Source organism: Phaseolus vulgaris, chromosome 9 (genome assembly GCF_051622355.1).
Source record: "Phaseolus vulgaris cultivar YP4 chromosome 9, ASM5162235v1, whole genome shotgun sequence".
NCBI classification, from domain to species: domain Eukaryota; kingdom Viridiplantae; phylum Streptophyta; class Magnoliopsida; order Fabales; family Fabaceae; genus Phaseolus; species Phaseolus vulgaris.
In genome coordinates this window covers 32,610,794-32,634,270 of record NC_143506.1, presented here as the reverse complement: position 1 = coordinate 32,634,270, position 23,477 = coordinate 32,610,794, and the positions used below count along the sequence as shown (strand labels likewise).

At 29.8% G+C, this 23,477-nt stretch overlaps 2 protein-coding genes across 7 annotated transcripts; one reads left to right on the top strand and one right to left on the bottom strand.

Moving 5' to 3' along the window:
• Positions 1–5,144: 5,144 nt before the first annotated feature.
• LOC137821983 (uncharacterized) lies at positions 5,145–8,008 on the top strand. 6 transcript variants are annotated; one of them, XM_068626821.2, is made up of 4 exons: positions 5,145–5,331; positions 5,488–5,540; positions 5,681–5,960; positions 7,399–8,008. In XM_068626821.2, the coding sequence occupies exons 2-4, from the start codon at positions 5,535–5,537 to the stop codon at positions 7,803–7,805; spliced, it is 693 nt and encodes a 230-aa protein (XP_068482922.1). In that variant the 5' UTR covers positions 5,145–5,331; positions 5,488–5,534; the 3' UTR covers positions 7,806–8,008. The 6 variants fall into 6 exon arrangements, with proteins under 6 accessions (XP_068482922.1, XP_090152069.1, XP_090152068.1 ...); XM_090295940.1 differs by having other exon boundaries at positions 5,168–5,331; positions 7,372–8,008; XM_090295941.1 differs by having other exon boundaries at positions 5,185–5,268; positions 7,372–8,008.
• Positions 8,009–11,731: 3,723 nt separating this feature from the next.
• On the bottom strand, positions 11,732–14,672 carry LOC137823031 (uncharacterized). The gene is made up of 2 exons (XM_068628100.1): positions 12,967–14,672; positions 11,732–12,380 (listed from the first exon to the last, which is right to left on the bottom strand). Exons 1-2 carry the CDS (start codon positions 14,370–14,372, stop codon positions 12,206–12,208), a joined length of 1,581 nt encoding a protein of 526 aa, XP_068484201.1. The 5' UTR covers positions 14,373–14,672; the 3' UTR covers positions 11,732–12,205.
• Between the last annotated feature and the right edge of the window lie 8,805 nt (positions 14,673–23,477).

Below are 23,477 nucleotides of genomic sequence, written 5' to 3'. Positions count from 1 at the left end.
TATTTTAGTTAATTAAAATAATATGTAAAATTATAATTATAAATAAAAGAATAAAAGAATATAAAAATAAAATAAATAAATAAAATTAAAAATTTAAATATAATTATATTATTTTTCATTTTATTAATTTAAATTAATTTTGTTAGTTAAATTAATGTATTTAGATAGTTTTAATATTATTTATGATTATTTAATTTATATTATTTTAAACTATGTTATTATATATATATATTAAACAAAATCAAAATTAATAACATAAATACAAAAAAAAATAATTAAAAAAACATTGCAATATGTAAAGAATATTTTTAAATTATTTTATTAATACCACGCTGCATCATGCACATACATTTTCGGGGATAAAAGTGAAAAATACCACTGATGTGTCTTTCAGCTCAATTCTTTGCATGTATGTAAAGAGAAGATTTTAATTCATTCGCATGTTTTCACGCCTTCAAAAATGCACATTTACCTTGATTCGAACACGAATAATTTCATACTTCCATCGTAAACAACAATAAATACGTGGATCCAAACAGATAATTAAGGTGGACGAAGGAATGATTAATAATAATGCAATTATATTATAACTATTGGCTAATATTTTAGTTCAAAGATGTTTGTTGTATGGAATCCACCAAGAGTCATGTGATCATCTTCGTCAAATTAATATTACAAAATTATGCTTTCATGCTATTTCATATATTTAATTATTATAATTATTATTTTAATGATTTAATAGCCAATCATTTTTTAAATTGGTTTCTCCATGTTTTAGTTAGATGTTTAAGATATTATCTAAGATATCCATGTCACCTTTTGGTAATCTCAATGATATAATTAGGATTGTTGAGTAATATAATGAAGAAGAAAAAGAATTATAAGATGAATTAATAACACAAATAATAATTATGATAAGAAAAGAAAAAAAAAAATTCAAGAGGGAGACTAAAAAGAGTTGAAGAAGATATAAAGAAGTAAGATGACTTATAAATTTTATATATTATGGAACATTCTAAGAATATTAGGCACGATGAAGAGTTTCTACATTCAACGTGTCACTTTCAAGGTTATGTGCTTATGTAACTTGAAAGAATATTCTCTGTTTTATTCAATCTGCCTTTCATCTATAGCAATGATACATATATATAACCATAGCATAGCATTAGAACCGTAGAGAACCGTACAGATTCTTTTCCTAACATAACATCGGTAATTAAGTCTAATTATAGACCTATTAATAGTGATTATATTCCTATAATTAAGTCTAATTATAGACTCATTAATAGTGATTATATTCCTGTAATTAAGTCTAATTAAGTCTAATAATGATTTTGTCCAGTAATATAACTACTTGCACGCTTATGTAACTTGTACATGTCACTTTAAAGTACACGTGAAAGTGAAGGTTGTAACCACTTCACATGTCTTTCCCTTGAGTTAAGAAACATCCCATGTGCTTATCCAAGTACCTCTCAAACTTTCAAAGATCATCCCAGTGATAAGGAATTAAGTTTGTGTTAATCATAGGATTAGTGAATGATAAATGTAATTAGTAGCTTAATTAGGCTTGTGTTCACACTAGATGTTGTCATTACAAAAAAATTATTAAACAAAAATCAATTTTAGAGACAAAAAATAATTAGTCCCTATATTGACTAAATTAGACACTATTTTAGAGACTAAACAAATTATTGGTATCTAAAGTAGTTTTTATTATTAATAAAATTTATAAATTAATTTCTAAATTGGTATCTAATTAGCTACCAAGATTTTAATTACCAACTTTAGAATTTAAATTAATTGGTAGCTAAGTAGATACCAATTTAGAAACTAGTTTATAAATTTTATTAATAATAGAAAATTTTAGATACCAATAATTTGTTTGGTATATAAAATAATATATAATTTAATCAATTTAGTGACTAATTATTTTTTGTATCTAAAATTGGTTTTTATTTAATGATTTTCTTGTTGTCTGTCATTACTTTTGTATTAATTCTTAGGATTCCTTTTTCTTGTTTTAACATTGCTTAAAATCCATTTCTCAAGGCTTTGGATGAAATTCTATGTCTATAAATGAGGTCAAACTCTCTAGTAAAATTTACACTTGAATGAATGAATTTCTCCTTGATTTGTGAATATCTTTGACTACCTTGAAAGTGTTGTATTATTATCTTGATTCTTGTCTTGGAGAACTTCTTCAAGTAATGAATCCTCTTTGCACTTATTCTCTTTTAAACTCTTCAAAGGTGACATGTTCTTACTCATTCCTTTCTTTAATTCATTTTCTCTTTTCTTTTGCAACTTGTTCTTAGTTTTTTTTTTTAATTTGGTTTTTTTATACTACAACCATGTGTTATGCTTCTACAAGTATTTTTAGGTCTTCCATGAGTTTTGTATTTTTCAACGCCTCTTAAGTTGATAAATATCAAACTATCCTTTTAATAGGGAGTAGTTTAGGTTACCCATCTTGGCTAAGACGTCTCTAACTATAAAATAAATAACTTAGATATTGAAAAAATATGGTTACTGACAATTTAATTGCAAGTTGGGTTAATGTTATAAATCTTACAACCCGTACTCCAACTCTTCATACTTCATTGGTATAATGTCTCTAAAATTTCATTTTGTAATCTTATTTTTATTTTACTTTAATGAAATAATTGTTAATGCATGGACATATTATATAAGACCATTTGCAAGTCTTTATTTGAACATGTGAAAATAAGAAGAACACAAGAAGAAGAAGAGAGGGTTGAATTGTGTTTTTCAAAATTTTTGTGCAATTTTTACAAATATCGTATGATAGTGAATGCTCAAATGATATATTTGTAATTTATATATTTGTAATTTATTTAATCAACTTGAGTATTCTTGAGTATTCTTAATACAAATCACTCTTATCTTAACTGAGTATTCTTTTCTAAACAACCACTTATCACTGAAGATGAAGAGGTAGTATGCAAGGTGTTCTAGCCAAGAAGGATGTCTCCCAACTAGAGCGTTTAGTTTAGCCAGAAATAGTGGTTTTCAGCTGAGTTGTTGTCGTCCTTGATCGGACCTCCCTCTCCTTCTTATATTCAGTAATGTTCTCCTTCTTTCTCCTTGTATCCGATATCGTTTCTAGCTATATTTCCTAATTAATTACAATCTCGCATATCTAGTCAATTTCTACAATCACTACCCCTAATCGAGAAGTAAATGAGATTTTTTCATTAGTTTTAAGGATCGACTCAAGACTATTTTCATCCTATGATTGAGCTTGACCCATGACTTCAGACAAGGGGATCAACTGATCACGTTGAAGCTTGTTGGAGAGGATAATCAAATGAAGACTATGTAGAATTTGAACACTCTCTCGATTAGTTGATTGAACACTAGTTTAAACCAGATTAAGTACATAATTGAAGATTAGTTAAAAGATAATTCAAGATGCAAAGTATGTGACAAGAATAATGTGCAATATAACAAGTAAAGTGAACAAAGAGATAAAAAGAGAGAAAAATACACCAAGAGTTATATTGGTTTTTATCACAAAAGCTACACCGTTGCCTAATCACTCTAATTAGACCAAATCATTATATTTTCAAATTTAGAAGAACCCTCAAGAAAACAAGAAAAATAATATACATAATAAGATTTTGAACCTTACAAGATCTTCTACCACCACTTGTGAAACACTATCCCAAGCAATACTCTAGATAACTAGTCAAGACAAAATACACCAAAGTAATTATAGAAAAAGTAACAAGATCACTTGGATAGTTCAAGCACAATTGAGAAAAAAAAAGATACAAAAGTGATCACAATTTGAATTTCTTAAAATCAATTATTTGAACCAAAGGAAAGAAGACTCCAAAGAGTGTTTTGTAATCTAAAATCAAAGTCTTTTTTCAATAGTATAAATATGTTTAGAAAAAATAATTTTATTTTTGTGTTAAATGAAAGACTATAGATTTTAATTTGTCTGTTATAATGGATTAAAACTCTATTTTAATAAATTAAAAATATGATCAATTTGTTAATTTCACTTCCTCGTGAAATTAATCGATTAATTTATTATTTTAACGTATTAAAATAGAATCAACAAAACAATTATTAAATTGAATTAAATAATTTTAATCAATTGTAAAATTATTTTAATCAATTAAAATCGAATCAACATGATAACTTTAAATTCTAAATAATTTTAATAGATTAAATCATCATATTAATCATAAAATATTCTTCCTTATTTTTCTTTCAAATCTAAAACATTAAAACACAATTCAATTTATTACAAACCAAAAAGGATACTTACAACATTGTTAAAAACAAAAATTATAACTCAAATAAAAAACAAATTCAAAATCAACATCACACTTGCATCATTATCAACTTATTAGCATGCTTGAAAACATCAAATATCATCAAATCTTTAAGATTGTAATTGAATCTTTATACTTCACACTTCTATATCAATGGGCAAACACTTTCAATAAAGATAGTGAAACCTCTTATATATTCATCATTATTGCCTCGAAAAATGCCCACATACGCTATCAAACCATCACTTTTACATTTAATCATCCCCACTTTTGGATCTCTCTAGCTGACATTTGTGACTTACTTACCTTACTCAAGTCGATGCTGATGTTGAAATTCGGTTTCACTTAATGATTTATTACTTAAGTTATAATTTGTAACTTAATAAATGTCAATAAAATTTTCAATCAAAATTAAGTAAAAATAAGTTTAAGATAATGTAGATAATTAATAAATTTATGAGTACAAAAATATTATTTAAGTGTTGCAAATATTTAAGAGATACTAACATGACAAAAGGTTTAATCGTTAAAATATAGTAGCATGATAAAAAAATGAAGTTTCTAGATTATAAAATAAAAAAGATTATTTTTTATCTTTTAAAAAAATTAAGATTTGTCTGAGGGGTTATTAACCGAAATTCACTGTGAGAATTACGTGGCATGGGAAAGGAAAGGTGTCGGAGAAGGGTGGTGCCTGCAAATCGCAGAGAGACGAGGCACAAGTGTAACGTAACTGTAGATGATGTGAACCAAACTCTCTCTCCATTGATTACCACGTGGAACTTTTCAAACGCTTCCTCATTGTTCACGAACTACACCCATGAATACATCCATGAACATTCAACAACATTAACATCAACATTAACATTAACATCAACAACAATCATAACTTTCTCTCCTTCACTTCCTCTTTCTTCTCTCTCTCTCAACCTCTTTTCTTCTCCCTCGGATTCTTCCTGTACTTTTTGTTCTCTTTCTACCATTCTCTTCTTTCTTTAAAATCATCTGCATAACAAACACTGTATGCCGCCCTGCCCCCATTTGTTTTCTTCTCTTAGTTTCCTCACCAAGTTTTAGCACAGCTCTCTACACTCTTGAAATTTGCTTTTTTCTTTCTTTGTGGACCACCCGATTGTACTTTTGTGCCTAACTTGTTCATGCATATTGTTTCTTTCAGAGAGAAACCTGTTCGGTTGAGGGGTTTTCTCTTTCTTCTCTGTTCCAATGGAGGTAAAAAAACAAAACAAAACAGAAAAGAAAAGAAATGTTGATCAAGTTGAGGTTTTTCTTAATTTTCATTTTACATCATGAAGCTAGGAGCTTGTTAGACTGTGAGATTCGTTTTAATTTTTGTACTTTTTTGGGTGCAGAGGTGTTACAAGGAGAAAACATTTTCTCCTTGCGGTAAGAATGCAGAAGAAAGTAGGTTGACAAGGTCATCATCAGTAGAGGGTGTGGCAAGTGGGGTCCAGCGGGGCCCATATCTTGGCAGATCTTGCTCAGTGCCAGCTGAGAGGCAGAGGAGGGTGGCTGGACTCTCACCTCAAGTGCTTGCCTGGGTGGCTGCTTCTGCTGTCAATATCAATACACCAGCATCACTTCCCCAATTCAAGTCACACCCAAATCCTTCTCAGGCTTCAGAGCTTCGTGGTAATCAATTTCTTTCACTTATGTCCTCTATTTTGTATGATCATGGTATACTTTTTATTTTTTGGGGATCAGAATGTTGCCAACCTGTATATGTTATAATGGTTTGTAACTGTGTATTCTTATGTCTTCTGTGATTGTATTGGCATCTTAGAAAGTAATGATATTTTGTTTGTGTTGCAGTTAAATGATTAAAAGAATAAGAAGAAACCTTTTGGTGTTGAGGACTATTCCCCCTACCCCCCTTTCTGTGTGCGAAATTGCTTCTCTCCGTTGATTTTTAGTTCCCTATCACCTAGATTTCTAAAGGCAATCTATTTGTTCTTGAAGAGTTATGTTTAGCTCTGTAAATTATCTCCCTCAGTGTTGAGTTTACTCCTTAAATAAATTCAGTATCACAACTAAGTTGATCTTGTATAAATTACATCGATATTCATTGTCTGACTACTCTTCACTAACTCAAACTTCTAGTTTTATAAGTAAATAATGGTTACCATTTCTTTGTACTAACGATTATACACTAGAAATAAAGTGTATGTATCCTTGATTTACCAGGACATAATGCCACACCATACTCCAGATCCAGAAGTTCATTTACATATAGAAATTGGTTTGCTTGTGTGTCATTCCTCTGGACTATAACTTTTGTTTCAGATGTTCCATTTAATGTCTGAATCAATTTTTAGACTGTTAATTTATTATTTCTGTCTTCTGATAAAATGTTTCTTTTACTTTCTTTCTACATACTAACAGATGCTGCATGTGTGTAGCTAGTCTTATATTGGTGCATACCTCTCTTTCATTTGTTTAACATTTATGACATCAAAGCTGGATTCACAATTTTCCAAGATAGATTGATGCATCAAAAGTAATTTGCTTTTACTGTAAAAGAAAACCATAATCATAAGTTGGGATGAGGTCTTTATTTCTGTTTTGTTCTCATGGTAGTTTTTAAGTGATGGGTGTGTTGGAGAAAGTTTCCTCTTCTTAGTGCAACAAAAGGTCCCAAACTACCATATTCTTTCCATACAAAACCATTTTAGAGAAACAAGACATGTGAGTTGTTAAGGTTTTTCTTTAGTGCATCATTAACTCATAGCTTGATTACAACCATATACAATAGAAACTGATTTTTTTCATCTGGTAATAATGCTGAGATATACCTCTGTCTGAATCATTTCAAGGTTTTGAATAATAATTAAATCTGTAAGTGCTTTGTATAAACAGATTTCTTTGCAAGACAATTCCTATGGTTTAGTTTTCTTTCTGTATAAGTTAGGTCAGTTTAGTATTATTTTTTTATCACCATTCATCCCATTGTCTAACTAATGCAAATACTTCAGTATTTTTCATTTGATCTTGCTAATCTGAAACTAAACCTTTTTTGTATGATTTCCATCCTACACATTCACAGTTGTCTCATACAACATTCCATGTATAGGTCTCAGACATTCAGCTGAAGGAGTTGCTTTGAAAGTCCAAACTTCAACCAAGCAGGACAACAATTCCATGGCTTCCAAGAAGACAATGACCAAGAAAATTTTACCTAGGCCTGCTGACACTAAGCTGGAGAATCAGGCGAAAAAACATAAACTTGGGAACTATTGCAGTCTTAAAGGGGATGTAATGGAGATCCTGAGACGGATGCCAAGTGTGAGTACAACTGGAGATGGAGCTGATGGGAAGAGAATAGAAGGGTTTCTGTACAAGTACAGAACTGGTGAAGTATGTATTGTTTGTGTCTGCCATGGTAGTTTCCTCACTCCAGCTGAGTTTGTGATGCATGCTGGGGGCAAGGAAGTGGCCAATCCCATGAAGCATATCACTGTTTTTTCCAACTCATTTTAGAGACAAGGGAATCTTGGAATGCAGAGGTAAGTGGAGCAATGAAACTGGCTTTGGTTAGTTTAGTTTTCATGATTTAATTATTGAAAAAAAGTGGTCTGATTCAAAGGAAGTTTCATCAATGGTTGTGTGTACTTTTGTGAACCTATGTCATACAATGTTAAACCAAGAGAAATCTATGTTTTAGGCCAAAATTTTCTCCAATACTCATCACGTGTTTGTTTCTAACCATCGACAAATATGTAGAAAGGTAGTAAAATGTGTAGCTTTTACATTCTTATAAACCTCTAAAAATATTAGATATATCTATAACAAAAATAAAATATTATATATATTATAAAAAATAAAAATATTATATATATATATTATAAAAAATAATAATTAATTATATTATAAAATTTATATGCATTACGCCGCAATTTTGTAACATACAATCGATTATAATAATATAATATAATAAAAACAAATAATAATATAGATATAGATATATTTATATAAATAATTATTAAATATTAATAATATAAAGATTAAACTTATAAAATAATATTATTAAGATAGTCTTTTAAATATTGATTTTTTAATATTTTAAATTTATTTATAATATTAAATATGTTAAGTATTTAGGTCTAATACTTAGAAGTACTTTTTAGTTAAATCTAAGGATCAAAGTTATGATAAAAATTGTCTTGAGAATAAAATGACAATACCAATAATCAATTAAGAACATAATATTATGTTTAATACATAAGTGTTTGAACAAATCACTTCCAATTTTAAAGGGTAGAATTAGTCACTAATGTTGATATTACAAGCATGGAAAGATCCAACATGTTTTTTCTTAACAGTTTGTCTCCTCTAGGGTTTTCTATCACCTTCTATTCTTCTAATGATGTTTAGTATTATGTCTCACGTCTCATATTTAACCTAGTTAGGCTTGAACTAAGTGACTTCTCGCCTAGGCGGGCTGTAGTTTGCTTGGACGAGAAAAAACTCAACTTCTCTAGAGTGATCTCACCTAAGCGAGATTGAGTTTGCTTGGGCGAGTTTCTCTGAAGTGTTTTTGGCTTACGCGAGTTTGGACGTGTTGAATCAACCTTCCAGCTTTTTTTTTTTTTTTTTATAATCCTAACATTAACACAAATTTAGAAATAAATAGTTCTTATTCATATTATAATCATAAAATATGTAAAAAAAAAGTTTAAATTCATAAATTAGGGAACAAATTATAGTTATTTTATCAATAAATATTCATAAGTGTTTGTTTTAATATGAAGTATTACTAAAATATGTAGCACCATTATCAAGAATTCAAAAATTTAAGGTAAAGAGAAATTTATTACAAATGTGTATTATCATATTGGAAGGAATAACATAAACTTGATTGAAAATATTGTCACTGCATTTGGATTATTGTAAAAGAGTTAACAATGTTTCATACAAGAGTAATGTTTCATCATTATTAGAATTTGTATTTTGAAAAAATGCATTAGATGACTCTTATCATGGTTCTAATTTTTAAATTTTGAATGAGGTGGAGAGCCATGTTTTCTATAACATGTATCAATGGTATGCCTTGTCTTTTTACAATGACTGCAGATTTTAGAAATATATCCTCCTCCATAGCTTTCTCTTTCACAATCAGAACCTCTTCCATAAGTTGTAACATTTGTTTCTATAACTTCCTTTGTTAGTAGCAATCATTTCCTTGAATTGATCACCAAAAATTTATCTTTATTATTGTGTAATGAGAGAACAAACTCTGTTCAAGAATGACAAAATGTCCATCAATAGGAATTGAGTTCTCACACTCAAATAATTACCATTTAGTCCTCCCTAGAAATTTAATAATTTGGTCTTGTGTTTTATATTTAGAAACATTTACAAGAGCATTGCAAGTGCATTTAAAGGCACGTGAACAAGCAGGTAGCAGGCAGACAAGATCAAGCTCATTATAAAGAATTTTTAGTTGAGTGAAATAGTTTATAATAATCAACTCACGTTGTTTGAAAGAAAAAATCACCTCTTAATCAAAACTCTCATACCATATTAAGAATTGAACTTTAAGTATAATTCAAAACTTATAAAATCATCACATAAGGAGATGTTTGCATCCACTTATATATATTATGAAATATCCTTATCTCTAGTCGATGTGAGATCTCCAACACACCTCCACACGCCGAGACTGTTAACTCATGCATGAGACTATATATTTATGGATGGTTTGATAGTGACGCAATAGCAGGTGACCTGATAAGTCTATCATTAAGATAAACTTAAACCATTCTGATACCATATTATAATTATAAAAAAATAACAGAAATGAAAAAAAGATAAAAAGGAAGACAAAGGATATGAGAAGAAATATGAACAAAAGATAAAAAGGAAGACAAAGTATATGAGAAAAAATTTCTCTTATGTTTTTCTATTGAAATCAAAGCAGATAAGATCTAAACATATACAAATAGTACATCCATTCTAGGTCTAACTAAAGAGAGAGAACAAAAAATAAAGAGACAATCAATAAAGACTAGAATCATAAAGATACAATAGTAGAAAAGATACAATAGTGAATTAATTTTTTTTTCATAAATAACTAGTAAAAGATAATAAAGTTAATATAACTCCAATAAATGAAAAAGGGAAATATTTAAATATTTATATCTATTTATTCCAACCTTAAAAGATTTGTTTTTCTCAAAACTCTTTTTTTAAGATTTTGACACATCTTGTCAAATAAATACATTTCGTATCAAATATGTATTTTGTCTTGTTCATACAATAGAATTTGAGCTTTAATCAAGTTATAATTTCTTCTTTTATAATTTTGTTCTTTAACTTTGATTGGATAATTTCTTCTTAAAGTTTGATTTGATAATTGATTAAGTTAGAAAGTCTTTTAAATTTCTTTAGACTCGTATATTGTTTAGTCTTTTGGTCGTTTGTGGTTCTTCAAAAGACATCTCACAAATGATAATGTTTAAGTTTGAAATAACTTGAAGTAATTTACACTTAACAAACTCATTATATATGTATCAAAACGTTAACAAACTCATTACATATATAAAAACTTGATATTATTTGTTAACACTAAAGTTTAGAGTGACTTGTTATTATCACTAATTTTTATGTTTAAATTTTCAAAGCTTTTATTTAAATTTTGATCAATATGATAATTTTAAATAAAATAAAAAATATGAATAATGTTATTTTATTACAATTATAAAAGAAGTGCATGTCCTTTATCAAAACCTTGAGAAAGAATAATGTTAATTTAAAAAAATGAAGAGATATATAAATATGTTTGTATTAAAATCACTAGGAAAATTAGAAGAAATGGGTATGAAACTTAACATTTTAAAATAAAAATAAAAGCAAAATGTTAGTAGCTGTTGCTTCAAAAAGTTACTTACACTAGCCTTTTAACAACCGCAACAAGCTAAAGACAACTTGTTCACTTAAATATAATAATAATAATATTACAGAAGCTTTTCAAATAGCCAAAGAAAGGTTAGAAATTAGTTATCATGATATGTTTCTTTCTTTCTTTTATAGGAAACTAGAGAACTATGGTTCCTGTCTGCATATAGATGGAAAATAAGAACTTGGAAACTTCTAAGATAATTCCAAAACAAATCTTGTCAATGATGAATTTTTCATGTAAAACTCATTTTTGTGTTTTAAATCCTCAAGCATCAAAGAAACCCTTAAATAATTAAACAACAATCCAAATAATTATAGTTCAGTTTATTTCCTCAAAACTTATATTGCATTAACACTTATAAGATTGGTTCTTCCTTATTCAATTACCTCTGTGAGAGACTTTTAGCTACTTCACTACTTCCTTAAACGTCCCAAATGACAATGGAATATTGGCATAACCAAACTGATATTAATCTAAGGAAAATGTTACATTGACACTCCACGTTGAAAGACACCAATTTTAGTTTATAACTGTGATTTGACTAATGTGATTCTAAAATGGTTTCATTTCAGCAAAAAAAAATTTAGTTGTAATCTGGTGCAGGTTGTCAATCTCTTAATATTAACATACCACAAAATTTGTTTGAACTTGAACACTTGTGTGTGCATGTGTCTTAGTGTGCTCTCAAAAGAACCTGATGAGGAATCCCAGGACCTTGATTTTTTCTTATGATTCATTTATCTACCAACAGTGCTATCAAACTAACCTATTATGGTACATTGTTGATGAGAAATTGTGACTGGTCTCCAAACTTGAGGTACAGGTTTAGTAATGGAAAAAGTAGAATGAGAACTAGCCAGTTAGAGCTATCATGTAGTGCATGTGCGTGATGCTAAACTATAAAGATGATAGAGACAACAAAAAATTTCGGCAGAAGCCAAGAAACACTATGATGAGATGGGGATCTAACGAGTTCTAATCAACAGCAGGAGAAGCAAGATAGCCACGATTTGTTCTGAGGAGCATTTGGGGTTTGCTTGGGGGTCTGAACTGCATCTGATGTTGCTTTAAGGTTATCCTGCTCTGGCTGTTGTTGCTGCTTTTTCTTCTCTTCTTCATGCTTTGGTGAAAGAGTTTTGTCTCCATCAGTATATCTTCACATCACAAAAAAAGTTCAGTATTTTTTTCTTAAAAAGCATAGCATCAAGTTAAGAATTAGCCACCATCAGGAAGCGTCATCAATGTTAGAGTAATTTTTGTCTAGTGATGTTAAGATTTATTTCTCAATTCACTGTTGATGCATTTTCATGTTCCCTATATTATATGTTACAGTTCTTAGAGTATGAGTTCAAATACTAAATTTTACCCTTTCCATATCAAAATTATTCACATTGTAAACAAAAATATAATAGAATCACCGTCCAAATACACTACTACTGGATTGTCACATCATGAAAGACTGGAAGAATTTCTGTATTACTTTGCTTTCAAAGTATAAAATCTGAATTGATTTGGGCGAGCAATGAGAAGCCAAACCAAACATGCTATTAGTAATTGGTATGGCATTTTTGGTTTGACCTCAAGATTGCTAAAATCGGTTGAAAGCAAAGCAACAGAGGTTTGCTTCCAGATTTTTATGGTACCAGCGTGATTTGAATCCCATAAAAAGCACTATAAATAGCAAGTTAGTGAAATAAGCATGGATATTTACGTATAAAAGAAGTCAGTGGAAGAGCTTACACATTAAACGCAAAGGATTTGGTGCTGGCATCTGAATGTTGAGAATGAGACTTAGAATTACTACGTATATCATAACTTGTTGCCCCTTTGAGATTTATCAAATCCGCATTATTTGTACTGTCTCTTTTTGTACTGCTTTCCATTATAACCTCTCTCATTGTCTCAGCAGCTTTTTCTTCAGTAACTTTTGAACCTTCATGCTGTTTGGCAGTGCTTTGGCTGATATCAGTGAATTTTGTTGATGGGGGTTGGGGTTGAGGTGGGAGTGGGGGCTGGTTTCCTTGATATGATGCACCTGATGTGTTCATGTCACCGAGTTTCTCCATTTCGCCAGATTTGGTCATCCAACCTATGTCACTTGAGAAACTAGTATTTCCCATTTGAATGCTGAACAATGATTCATTAGAGGCGGTGCTCCATTGGGTGTTTGATTTTGATTTGTGTCTGTCAAACACGTGAGATGGAAACCTATAATTGGAAGAAGTTGAAGGATTCTCTGGACGCTCCATTACCTGTATAGGAGGATTTTGCTTTTCTGAGCCATTGCCGAAGGAAGGAGAACCATCACTAGGTTCTTGTCCATGGTTGGGAAAAGAGCTGATTGGGATATCATCTTCAGTTGTTTCGGTGGCGAACTTAACATCCTTTCCCCGTTTTTGGGGTGCTTTAGTGGCAGAGTTTGCAGAATTAGGCATGTGGTCTTGAGTTGAAGATTCAAAAGCTGGGGGAAATGATGAGCTTGACCTGTCTTCTGTTCCTGAATTGCTACTAGACATGCCATAATTTCTTTCGTTTGTAACTGAAAATGGGTCATACGGTTCAACACTTGTTGGGGTAGTACTAGCACCTGCACGGTTCTTAGAGCTTGTATCATCTTGTTCTTGGTAATTTGCTGATTCCAATGAGAACAAGGGCTCTAATTGGTGGCTTGCAAAGGGATCAAGAGTTCCACTATGTGTATTAGAAGGATGTGTCCATGCTTCGCCACTAGCCGTGCTCCAATGACCTCGATCTGGTGATGGAAGTGTATGATGAGATTCACTACCAACGATTGAACTTGTTGGCACTTGGAAGGGATTCTCTGGTGATGATTCATTGTTAGACGGTGTCAGTGAAAAATGGGGGTCTAGTATACCATCATCCGGAAATCCAGTAACACTATTGTTAGTCATGCCACCTCTTTCTTGTGTCATGGCAGATAATGAATGTAGATGGTCATGCTCCTTTTCAGATTCATGTGCACCAACATGGTTAGTGTTGGGGGCATCACTCATGAACAGGAAGGGGTTTTGTGCTGATGAAGAGGGAGATGAGTTATTTGACAAAGGAGAAGGATGAGTAGCACCAAAAGGGTTATTAGGTTCCAAGTGGGGGTTAATTGGACTTCTATCTCCCCTTTCTGCCATTGAATGTGTGTTGGACAATTCAGACTAAAAGTATCTTTGGTCACTTTAGGAGATGTTGCAGCTAGAGGCCTATGCGGCTCGTCGCAGTGGTTGTTGCATTTGGCATAAAGTGAAAGTGATCTTGTGATGTCAACTCTGATGAAAAGGGTGAAGTGGATGGTAGGTGCTTCTTTTCATTGTAAAATTGTTTTCCTGCACCTAAATTTGTAGAAGGACCAGTTCTCTTATCAACACTAGATCCACGGTAACTTACGGATTCCATCAGCCAACAATATCAAAGTCTTTCAGAGTCGGGATATTCTGTAAAACCAGAATCTCAAATACAAGGATTTGTTTCAAATCAACTACTAGAAAGCATAGATAAGTAGTGTTCTCCTTCAATGTTGAAGGGGCAGATTCATACATGCAATTTGGCTATGTTAAAAGTTTCTAGGACCCCATAATATGTAAGACAACAAAGGTGTTAGATTCCTTGCATGCACAAAATCACAAATCTTCATTTTTGTTAAGTGTTGGCCCTACTTTGATCCTGCATTTTTAATTGCTATATCCATTTATTTTATTGAAGATGATTCTTCTAGCAATTTCAACATACCAAATGTTTAAAATAGAAGAGAGAGACTATAGAAACCAAGTTATTACATGTCATGAATGTACATTATACTAGAGGATGAAAATAATGGCAATCAAATAACCCAATGAACATATGTTCTTGTAGTAATTAAAAGAAAGGATTTTGAAAGAGAAAATGCATTTGAATTTGAAAAGATTGAATAAAATAAGTACCCAGAAAAGGGGACATTTACAATGTGCTCAAATGATCCAGTGCCTGATCCTGCTGTTTATTACTAGGCCGGTGATGGCATGGTAATAAGCAGTCCCATTGTCTGAAACACAATTTGCAGGAAAACCAGAGAAAAGGTGTGAAAGTTAGAAGAAATTGAGTATAGGGAAAAAGAGAGAGAAGATGCAACAAGAAAGGGTTAAATAAAGGAGAAGGCGTTGCACAAGTTTAGCCGTTTCAATCTCTGGTATTTTCCTCTACTCACAAACTTCTGCTGCTATGCAGATTTAATCTAAAAAAATTAAGGGTAAAAAATCCGAGTTATGCAAATATTTAATAATTTTTATGCCATTAACTTTTGTGAGATTAATTTTTAAATTTTATTAGATTAAGTAGACAAGGATTTTTACGTTTGAAAATAAATAAATTTATTATACGTCAATATATAATTAAATAAGTACTTTCTAATTATTTTTCTTTGTATAAATAAAAAAAATCACTTATAGTAAAATTAAAGGGATAAGGATGTTGACTTCAAATACGTAATTGTAATAAATATTTAAAGAGAAAGAAGTTATTGTACAACAATTTTATCAAATTTGAGCAGGATTATTTCAAATAATTGGTAAAAAAACTAAGCAGATTAAATATATTATTATGTATAATATCATGAAATAAATATTTTATTATATATACTAGTTAACTTATACGAAAATATATTGTGTTCTTTCTTTATCTCTTTTAACTTTTTCATTGTTTTTTTCCGTTAACTACCGATATTGTTTCTAAAATTTATTGCTAAGTAATTTAAAAGAATAATTATTTTTATTAAAAGAAATTTTGAACTTATTCACTTTTTCTTGATATTATGTAGTGTCTTCATTCTTCTATAATTTTATTATAAAAAAAATTAAGATAGATATATGAGAAAAAATATTTCTTCTATTTTATTTTTCTTACTTAAATTAATAGTCTAAATATATATCAACAATACACTTATTCTGAGTCTAACTAAAAAAACAAAATGTAAAATAAAGAGTCAACAAAGACTAGAATAAGAAAAGACAAAATAAATGTTAAACATATGTACAAAGAAAATTAGTTAAAAATTAGAAAAGACAAAATTAATATCAACTTCCTTCTAGAAACTTTATATCCATATCCTTTGTTAGCCCTGCAAGCTCGGGAGTAAATATTCAATGGCAGTGGTGTTAGCCATTGAATTGAATTTCACATGTAACAGTGGTCATTGAAAAGATTATGTTAGGTCGGTTAAGAAGTGGGCTTTAAGCCTAACTCAACCTCATAAAATCGACTCAGTGAGGTGAGGTTTGCACCCACTTATATACTATGAAAGACTCTAATATCTAGTCGATGTGGGATCTCCAACACCCTCCCTCACTCCGAGGCTACCAACTCGTGCGTGGAGATATATGTTATGGGTGGTCTGATAACAGCCTGATAGCGGGTGGCTTGATAAACCCAACAAATACTCGCTAGGATAAGCTCGAAATGACTCTGATACCATGTAAGAAGTGGGCTTTAAGCCTAACTCAACCTCATAAAACCAGCTCAATGAGGTGAGGTTTGCACCCACTTATATACTATGAAAGACTCTAATCTCTAGTCGATGTGAGATCTCTTACAAGGTCGGGTATTAATGACATACATAAGACTTTTAATCAATCTTCTATAGGCTTGAAATCTAAGGATCACTTCGAGTAGAAGATAATTGTGCATGATTATCAATTGAAGTAAGTGCAGGTTTGCAGGCAAAAAGACTTGCATCTGTTAACAATTACAATGCATATTTCCTTTTATTCATCATTATCCTTTTCTTGTTTTTTGTTATTTCAAGACCAAGAAAATATCTTAAACTCTCAAGATCCTTAATCTTGAATGTTTGATTCAAGGCTTGTTTGATTCATTCAATCTCCACATTATCATTCCCTGCCAATATTATATCATCCACATACACCAATAATGTTGGATCCTTCAGAAGAAATAATAAACAAGGAATGATCATTCATAGATTGAGTATAACCCACAAAAAGAAAAAAGGATGACAGTTTGGCAAACCAGTCTCTACTGGCTTGCTTAAGGCCATATATCTCTTTTGATGTTTTTTTTGGTAATGAATGAGTGAGTTAGATGGAGCATGAGATATATGATGACTCTTTTATGACAAGTGTACCAAGTCAAAAAGTAATAATTTGTCCCTAAGGACGGATATCGAACCCATAGAGAATATTATTTAAATCCTAATAGTAACATTCACTAAGTATAAGAATATATACAATAATTTGATTTGATTTGATAATGACAACCGTTTGCATGAAAATTTAATAAAAACAAAGTAAAGAGTTGTTGATTCAATTGAGAAAATTGGGATTGTGGTTCATCTTTCTTATTCTTTTGTATTTTGAAAAGTATAGTAATAATTCTATCCTTTGATTGATATTGATGCCCATATAAAACCCATTTATATCAATTTCTCGCATATAAAATTATTAAGAGAGTCTCCTAAATATCGAATCCTCGCATATTTATAAAAACTCTTTATCATTATGATTAGATGTTGATAGCAATTAACATTTCAAATTTATTCCCAACATTCAAATATGTTAAACATTATCATTTAAGTCAAAAACTTACAAGTACTTTTTAGTCAAATCTAAGGATCAAAATCATGGTAAAACAAGCATTAAAAATAAAATGACAATATTAATCATCAATCAAGAACAAAATATTATATTTAAATATTACCTCAATGCATAAGAGTTTGAACAGATTACTCCCAATCCCAAAAGGTAGAATTAGCCACTCATGTTGGTCATTACAAGCATGGAAAGCAAGAGAAAAAATTCCAGGATGTTTCTCCTTGACGGATGCCTCCTCTAGAGTTTTCTAATATCTCATATTCTCTAAATGAATGTATAGGGTTGTGCCTCATGCCTCATATTTAACCTAGTTGGGCTTGGGCTAAGTGACTTCTCGCCTAGGCATGATAGGGCTCGCCTAAGCGAGTTGGACGAAAACAAGCTCAACGTCTCTGAAATGATCTCGCTAGGACGAGATTGGGCTCGGTTGGGCGAGATCCTCTAGGAGGCTTCTGGCTTACGCGAGTTTGGGTGAATGTTGGAGCGTTCAAGCTTTCCCTTTTTTATCTTGTATATTCTCTTTTTGCCCTTTCATCTCCATTATTTCCTAGAATCCTAAAATTAACACAAATGTGAGAATAAATCGTTCTTATTCATATTATAATCACAAAATATGTAAAAAAAATTAAATTCATAAATTAAGGGTTAAATTATAGTTATTTTATCAATATACCACATGGTTGCTCACTAAATAGGGATAGCATCATTCAACTTATATTAAGTTTATTCATTCTCTTCTAATTTGCTAACTAAACACGAATTGTGTTCTTTTTGAAGCTTTTTTGGCGTACAACATTAGCAACATTTCAACACCATGCAATGTGATCTCACTTGTTCTTCTTCTTGATGGATGACTTTAAATAAGCATTAAAGAATATAGTTGTTGGAAATCCATTTATGGTTGTTGAACAACTTTAGCTCACTTGAAGGCATTTGTTGTGTCTGATGAGCTTGATTGTGAAGGATGCATTAGATACACTCCATGGAATATTAATTACTTTTTTATTCTTTATGTAACATCCTAATAGTTGGATGTACTTATCTCTTCTTGGACAATGTTCTTTTACTTGAATTTGTTTAAAGCACAGAGTCATACGAAACAAATAGTCTTTTCATATTTAATGTGACTTGTACTTGAACATATCTCTATGGCAGATGAAAGTAATGAACATTCACTGCAACATAGAATAGGCATGTATATGTTCATGAAATATGAGGTTAGCTTAAAACTATTAGCAAATTGTTTGAACATGTCCATATTTTACAATACGTGAACTAAGACTGCACAATGTTATATCATCCATACAATACGTGAACTAAGACTGCGCAATGTTATATCATCTCATGGATGAAACATTTACGTCATATATAATCTATTATTGAACGAATATTATTGAATTACTGATAAACCATGACTATATTTTACACTTAGTTATTTTTAATACTTAATCAAAATCATGGGTGTTAGACTTTTTCTCTAACAATTACTCTCTTTTTTAATGTTCTTAAAACAATAAAATTTAAACATAATATTTTCAAAAATAAGTTCAACATATCATGTTTTCACAAAAATAGTTTCAATACCAAACAAACTTACAAAATATATAATAAATCATAAATTTAATGGGTTGTAAAACTTTCAAACTAAATACTGAATTCTCATTAGATTAGATTAAATCTAGCTTAACATCCTTTTAATATTTTATTATAGAACAATTTTAGTGCAGAGTATTTAAAAAATTATTGTTTTTCTCAACAACAACAAAAACATCAGACTTTAACACAATATGTTACAATTTAGTACAAAAGCAAAAACAATACTAAAAACTTTGAAGATTGAAAGCTCCCCTAAACTTGTGACATCTGATCTTCTCTCTTCATTTCTTGCTTTTTCATCTTCTCTTCTCTTCTCGAAGATTGAAAGCTCCCCTAACCACCATTGAAGCAAAGCCAATGCTCACCTGAGATGAACCAAGCACAACGTAAGTGAAGCCCTTACCACACTCTGATGCCTTACTAATCTCTCCAACCCCAGTAGAACTCAATACATATGAGGAGAAGGTTCGGTTTCTTTGATTAGTGAAGTGAAACAACCATGCATGGTTTAGTTTTATATACTGAAGAACCAAGTTATTGCACACACCCACTCCTCACCCACTGCATTCACAGCCTTCACATCCTTCAATGGTCAAACGATTCCTGAACCAAGTCAAGAATCTCATGCTCTGATGTCGCATGCATGCAGGGAGCAGTGCTTTGGCTTTGTCGTGGCAGGAAAAAAGCAAGGGCACAACTGTAACTTCCTAGGTTTGACGTGGCACTCGCTCTACTCATGTCTACTTTCTCTTCATCTTGGAGAAGACCCTGAACCCACTCCACTTTCTCTGCACTCCCTCCCTCACCCGCAGGGAACACTGGAAGCAAACGGGGTGGTACTGAGACTTCCGTCGTCAACAACAGTACCACCCCCAGAACCAAACAAAGCCTTAGTGTGAGCTCTCACGATTTTCATATAATCTCTCCCCTTAAATTATATCTCCCCTTATCACGTAATTCTCCCCCATAACTCTCTTTTCCATGTTAGTAATCATATATAATTCTCCCCCTCTTAAGAAGCACAAAAGGGCATATTAAATACCAATAAACTTGCTCCATATCTTCAACATCTAATGAAAGAACCTTTGGAGTTGAAAAGGTTGTTGGCACTAGGGGTTTGAGTTCGAGTCCTAGTAAGATCATAATTATCCACTTGGAAGCTTCATTGATATCTTGGTCACGAGCCTCTAGTGCTAGTTGAAGCATGGAATTGTTTGTGGCTAAAACAATTTTAAGGTTGCCTTGTTGGCTTAGGATAGAAAATGAATGAGTATGATGACTAGACCACAGTGAAAGCGTGTTGAGTCTCAGCCACATAAAAATATAACTCTTGCACTTTGCATTCTTGAGCTTCAGACAAAGGGTACAATAAAAGTGGTTGTTAATTAGTTACACAAATTCCTTCGAAAAATTAATTATACAAATCTCTTTTATAAAAATTAATCATGTTTCACAAGTAAAATAATAACTAGTTTCGGTTACATTAGTTTATAAAAGAAATTTATACCGTAACAATTCATGGGTTTAGCAAGTAAAATTATATCTAGTTTAATTTACATTAGTTCTCCTTAAAATTGAATTAGTGCCTGTCCATAAAGTTGTGGATTTAATTACATTATATTAGGTAAAAGATTTTAATTCAATCATTACTATGCAATAAAAAAATATAAATTGTATTATAAGTACCATAAAAATAAAAAAAATATTTTTTTTTAACTATTCATGGTTTGTAAAAATCTTAACGCCTACTAATAATATATGAAAATAAAACTCTGACTATTTTACTATTAAACGTCTTTAGAACGTATAGAATAAGAAAATATTTAAAAAGTAAAATTATTTAGCATTTTGGAGCAGTATGAAGAAGAATAATTAGTGCCTTTCTCTATAAATTCATTAAATTAGAAGAGTGATACACATTTGTCCGCATGCAAGAAATATTGAAAACATAGTCTTCGTTCAAAGTAGGCATTTTGATGGTCTAAATTTCAATATTTTCTAAGTCAAATCAAATGCTTGACTTGATGTGCAAGTAAAAACGTTAGCGTCCCATCATCATGACATTTTATATATATATATATATATATATATATATATATAAATTGTACCCATATTAAAAAAATACTAAAATAATTTGTTGTCATCTCGATTGTTGTTATAACGGTTTCGTGATCATTGCACTTCTAACTATATTTTCATTCTTTATTGTTGTTGTACTATGAAGAAAAAAATAACGGTTCTAAAAGTTTGTTTTAGAAGATATTATATATATTTTAAAAAACTTGTTCTAAAAATTCTGTTTTAGAATGGATTTCATATGTTCTGAAAAGTTGGTTTCGAAAGAAAGCTTCTCATAATTTCTGAAAAGTTTATCTTAGAAATCTTCTTTATTTCTGTTCTAAAAGAAAACTTATTTTCAAAGTCCTATTTTAAAAATCTTGTTGTAGAAATATTGTTTCCAGTCATGTTTTCAAAACTTGTTCTAAAATAGTTTGTTAGATAAATTTAGTACCAATTTTATTTTTCATTCATTTTATAAATAAAAAACAACAATTTTATTAATAAAATAATATTTAAATAATATTTCTTATAAATTCTGTTAATTATATTAAAAACTCAATCTTTTTAAATTTATATATTATTTTTTATGAAAATATTTAAATTTATATATTATTTCTTATTATTGTTAAATTCTCAAATACTTAAAAAATAAATAAAATAGAATAAAATGATACAAACAATGTACGACTTCAATGACTTCAATGTGAAAATAATTATACAACTGAAGTCATTATTCTCATGCACAATTTCTATATAATCACAACTCTCATTATAATTAAACTTGTGTTAATTATTGTTGTGTCCTTCACTAAAGTCATACCAAATAAAATTATAGTTCAAAAATTTATGAGAACTATAAATTGTACTACTTAAACACGATTTTCCTTGTTTAAAGTTGTTCACTTCAAACATAATTTACTCAAAACATATATTTAAATATATTTTTTTGCCATTTTAATAAATTCTTATAAAAAAAATAAGATATTTTGATGCAAAATCTTATATAACGTTATCATATGTGTCCAATTATATACTAAAAAGTATAAATGATATATTAGAAATTAAAATATAATTGACCTGTTATAAAAATTACTAACCATGATTTTTCTTTTATCAAATTTTAAAAAAATTGATTATATGATTCCTACTTTTATCCTTCTCAAAATATTAACCTTGTGCTTAGATAAGAAATTTTACAAATACTATGAAATTAAAATATACTAAATTTGAATTACTTTTATTTCATTTCAAATTATTTATTTTTTAAATAAGACAATTCAGATTTATTAAGTTTTAATTTTTTTAATAAAGTATTTTAAATTACCAACCAATACCAAAATTAGTACTTTAATCCTCTAAACATCTACAATATATATTTCAAGTGAAAAAACCTAGTTTACATCCATGAAAAATAGTTCATTTTATTTGGTTGAATTTTTTTTGACAAACATTAATTGAGAAAAAACTCTAACTTATATTGACAGATAAATAATCTCAATAATATTAACTAGAAAATAATTTATATCACTCTCGATTAGTAAACTTTGACTTGCATATAAGCTAAAAAATAGTTTATTAAAAAATGGTTTTGTCAGTGTCACCTATGTCAGTGCACATAGGTTGTGCTGGAAAATGTTTATTTGACACTCTCTCTTAAAAAAATTATATTTACTTTACAATCCACTTTAATAATATATATACATATATAATATAAATTAAAAAATAAAATGAATATTATTAATTAGGTATGTGTAGTGAATATTTTTAATTTCAACAGTAACTTAGTTCATTATAATAACTAATTTAAATATTGGGATAATTTTTAATAGCTATTATAACAAAATTAATAAAAAAATATTAGTGATTTGATAATAAAAAATAATTTTGAATAACTTTACAAGTTAAAGGATCAAAATCAATATTTTAATATATAAAGGATATAAATATAAGGAAAAGAACTATTGTAATCTATTTAAATATTACAATAGTTTTTTTTTATCTAAT

Coding starts and splice junctions, on each gene's coding strand:
- LOC137821983 (XM_090295940.1), top strand. Junction 5,961..7,371: donor TCAGGCTTCAGAGCTTCGTG/GTAATCAATTTC, acceptor ACACATTCACAG/TTGTCTCATACAACATTCCA.
- LOC137823031 (XM_068628100.1), bottom strand. CDS start 14,372: ATGGCAGAAAGGGGAGATAGAAGTCCAATTAACCCCCACTTGGAACCT. Junction 12,381..12,966: donor AAATCCTTTGCGTTTAATGT/GTAAGCTCTTCC, acceptor TGTGATGTGAAG/ATATACTGATGGAGACAAAA.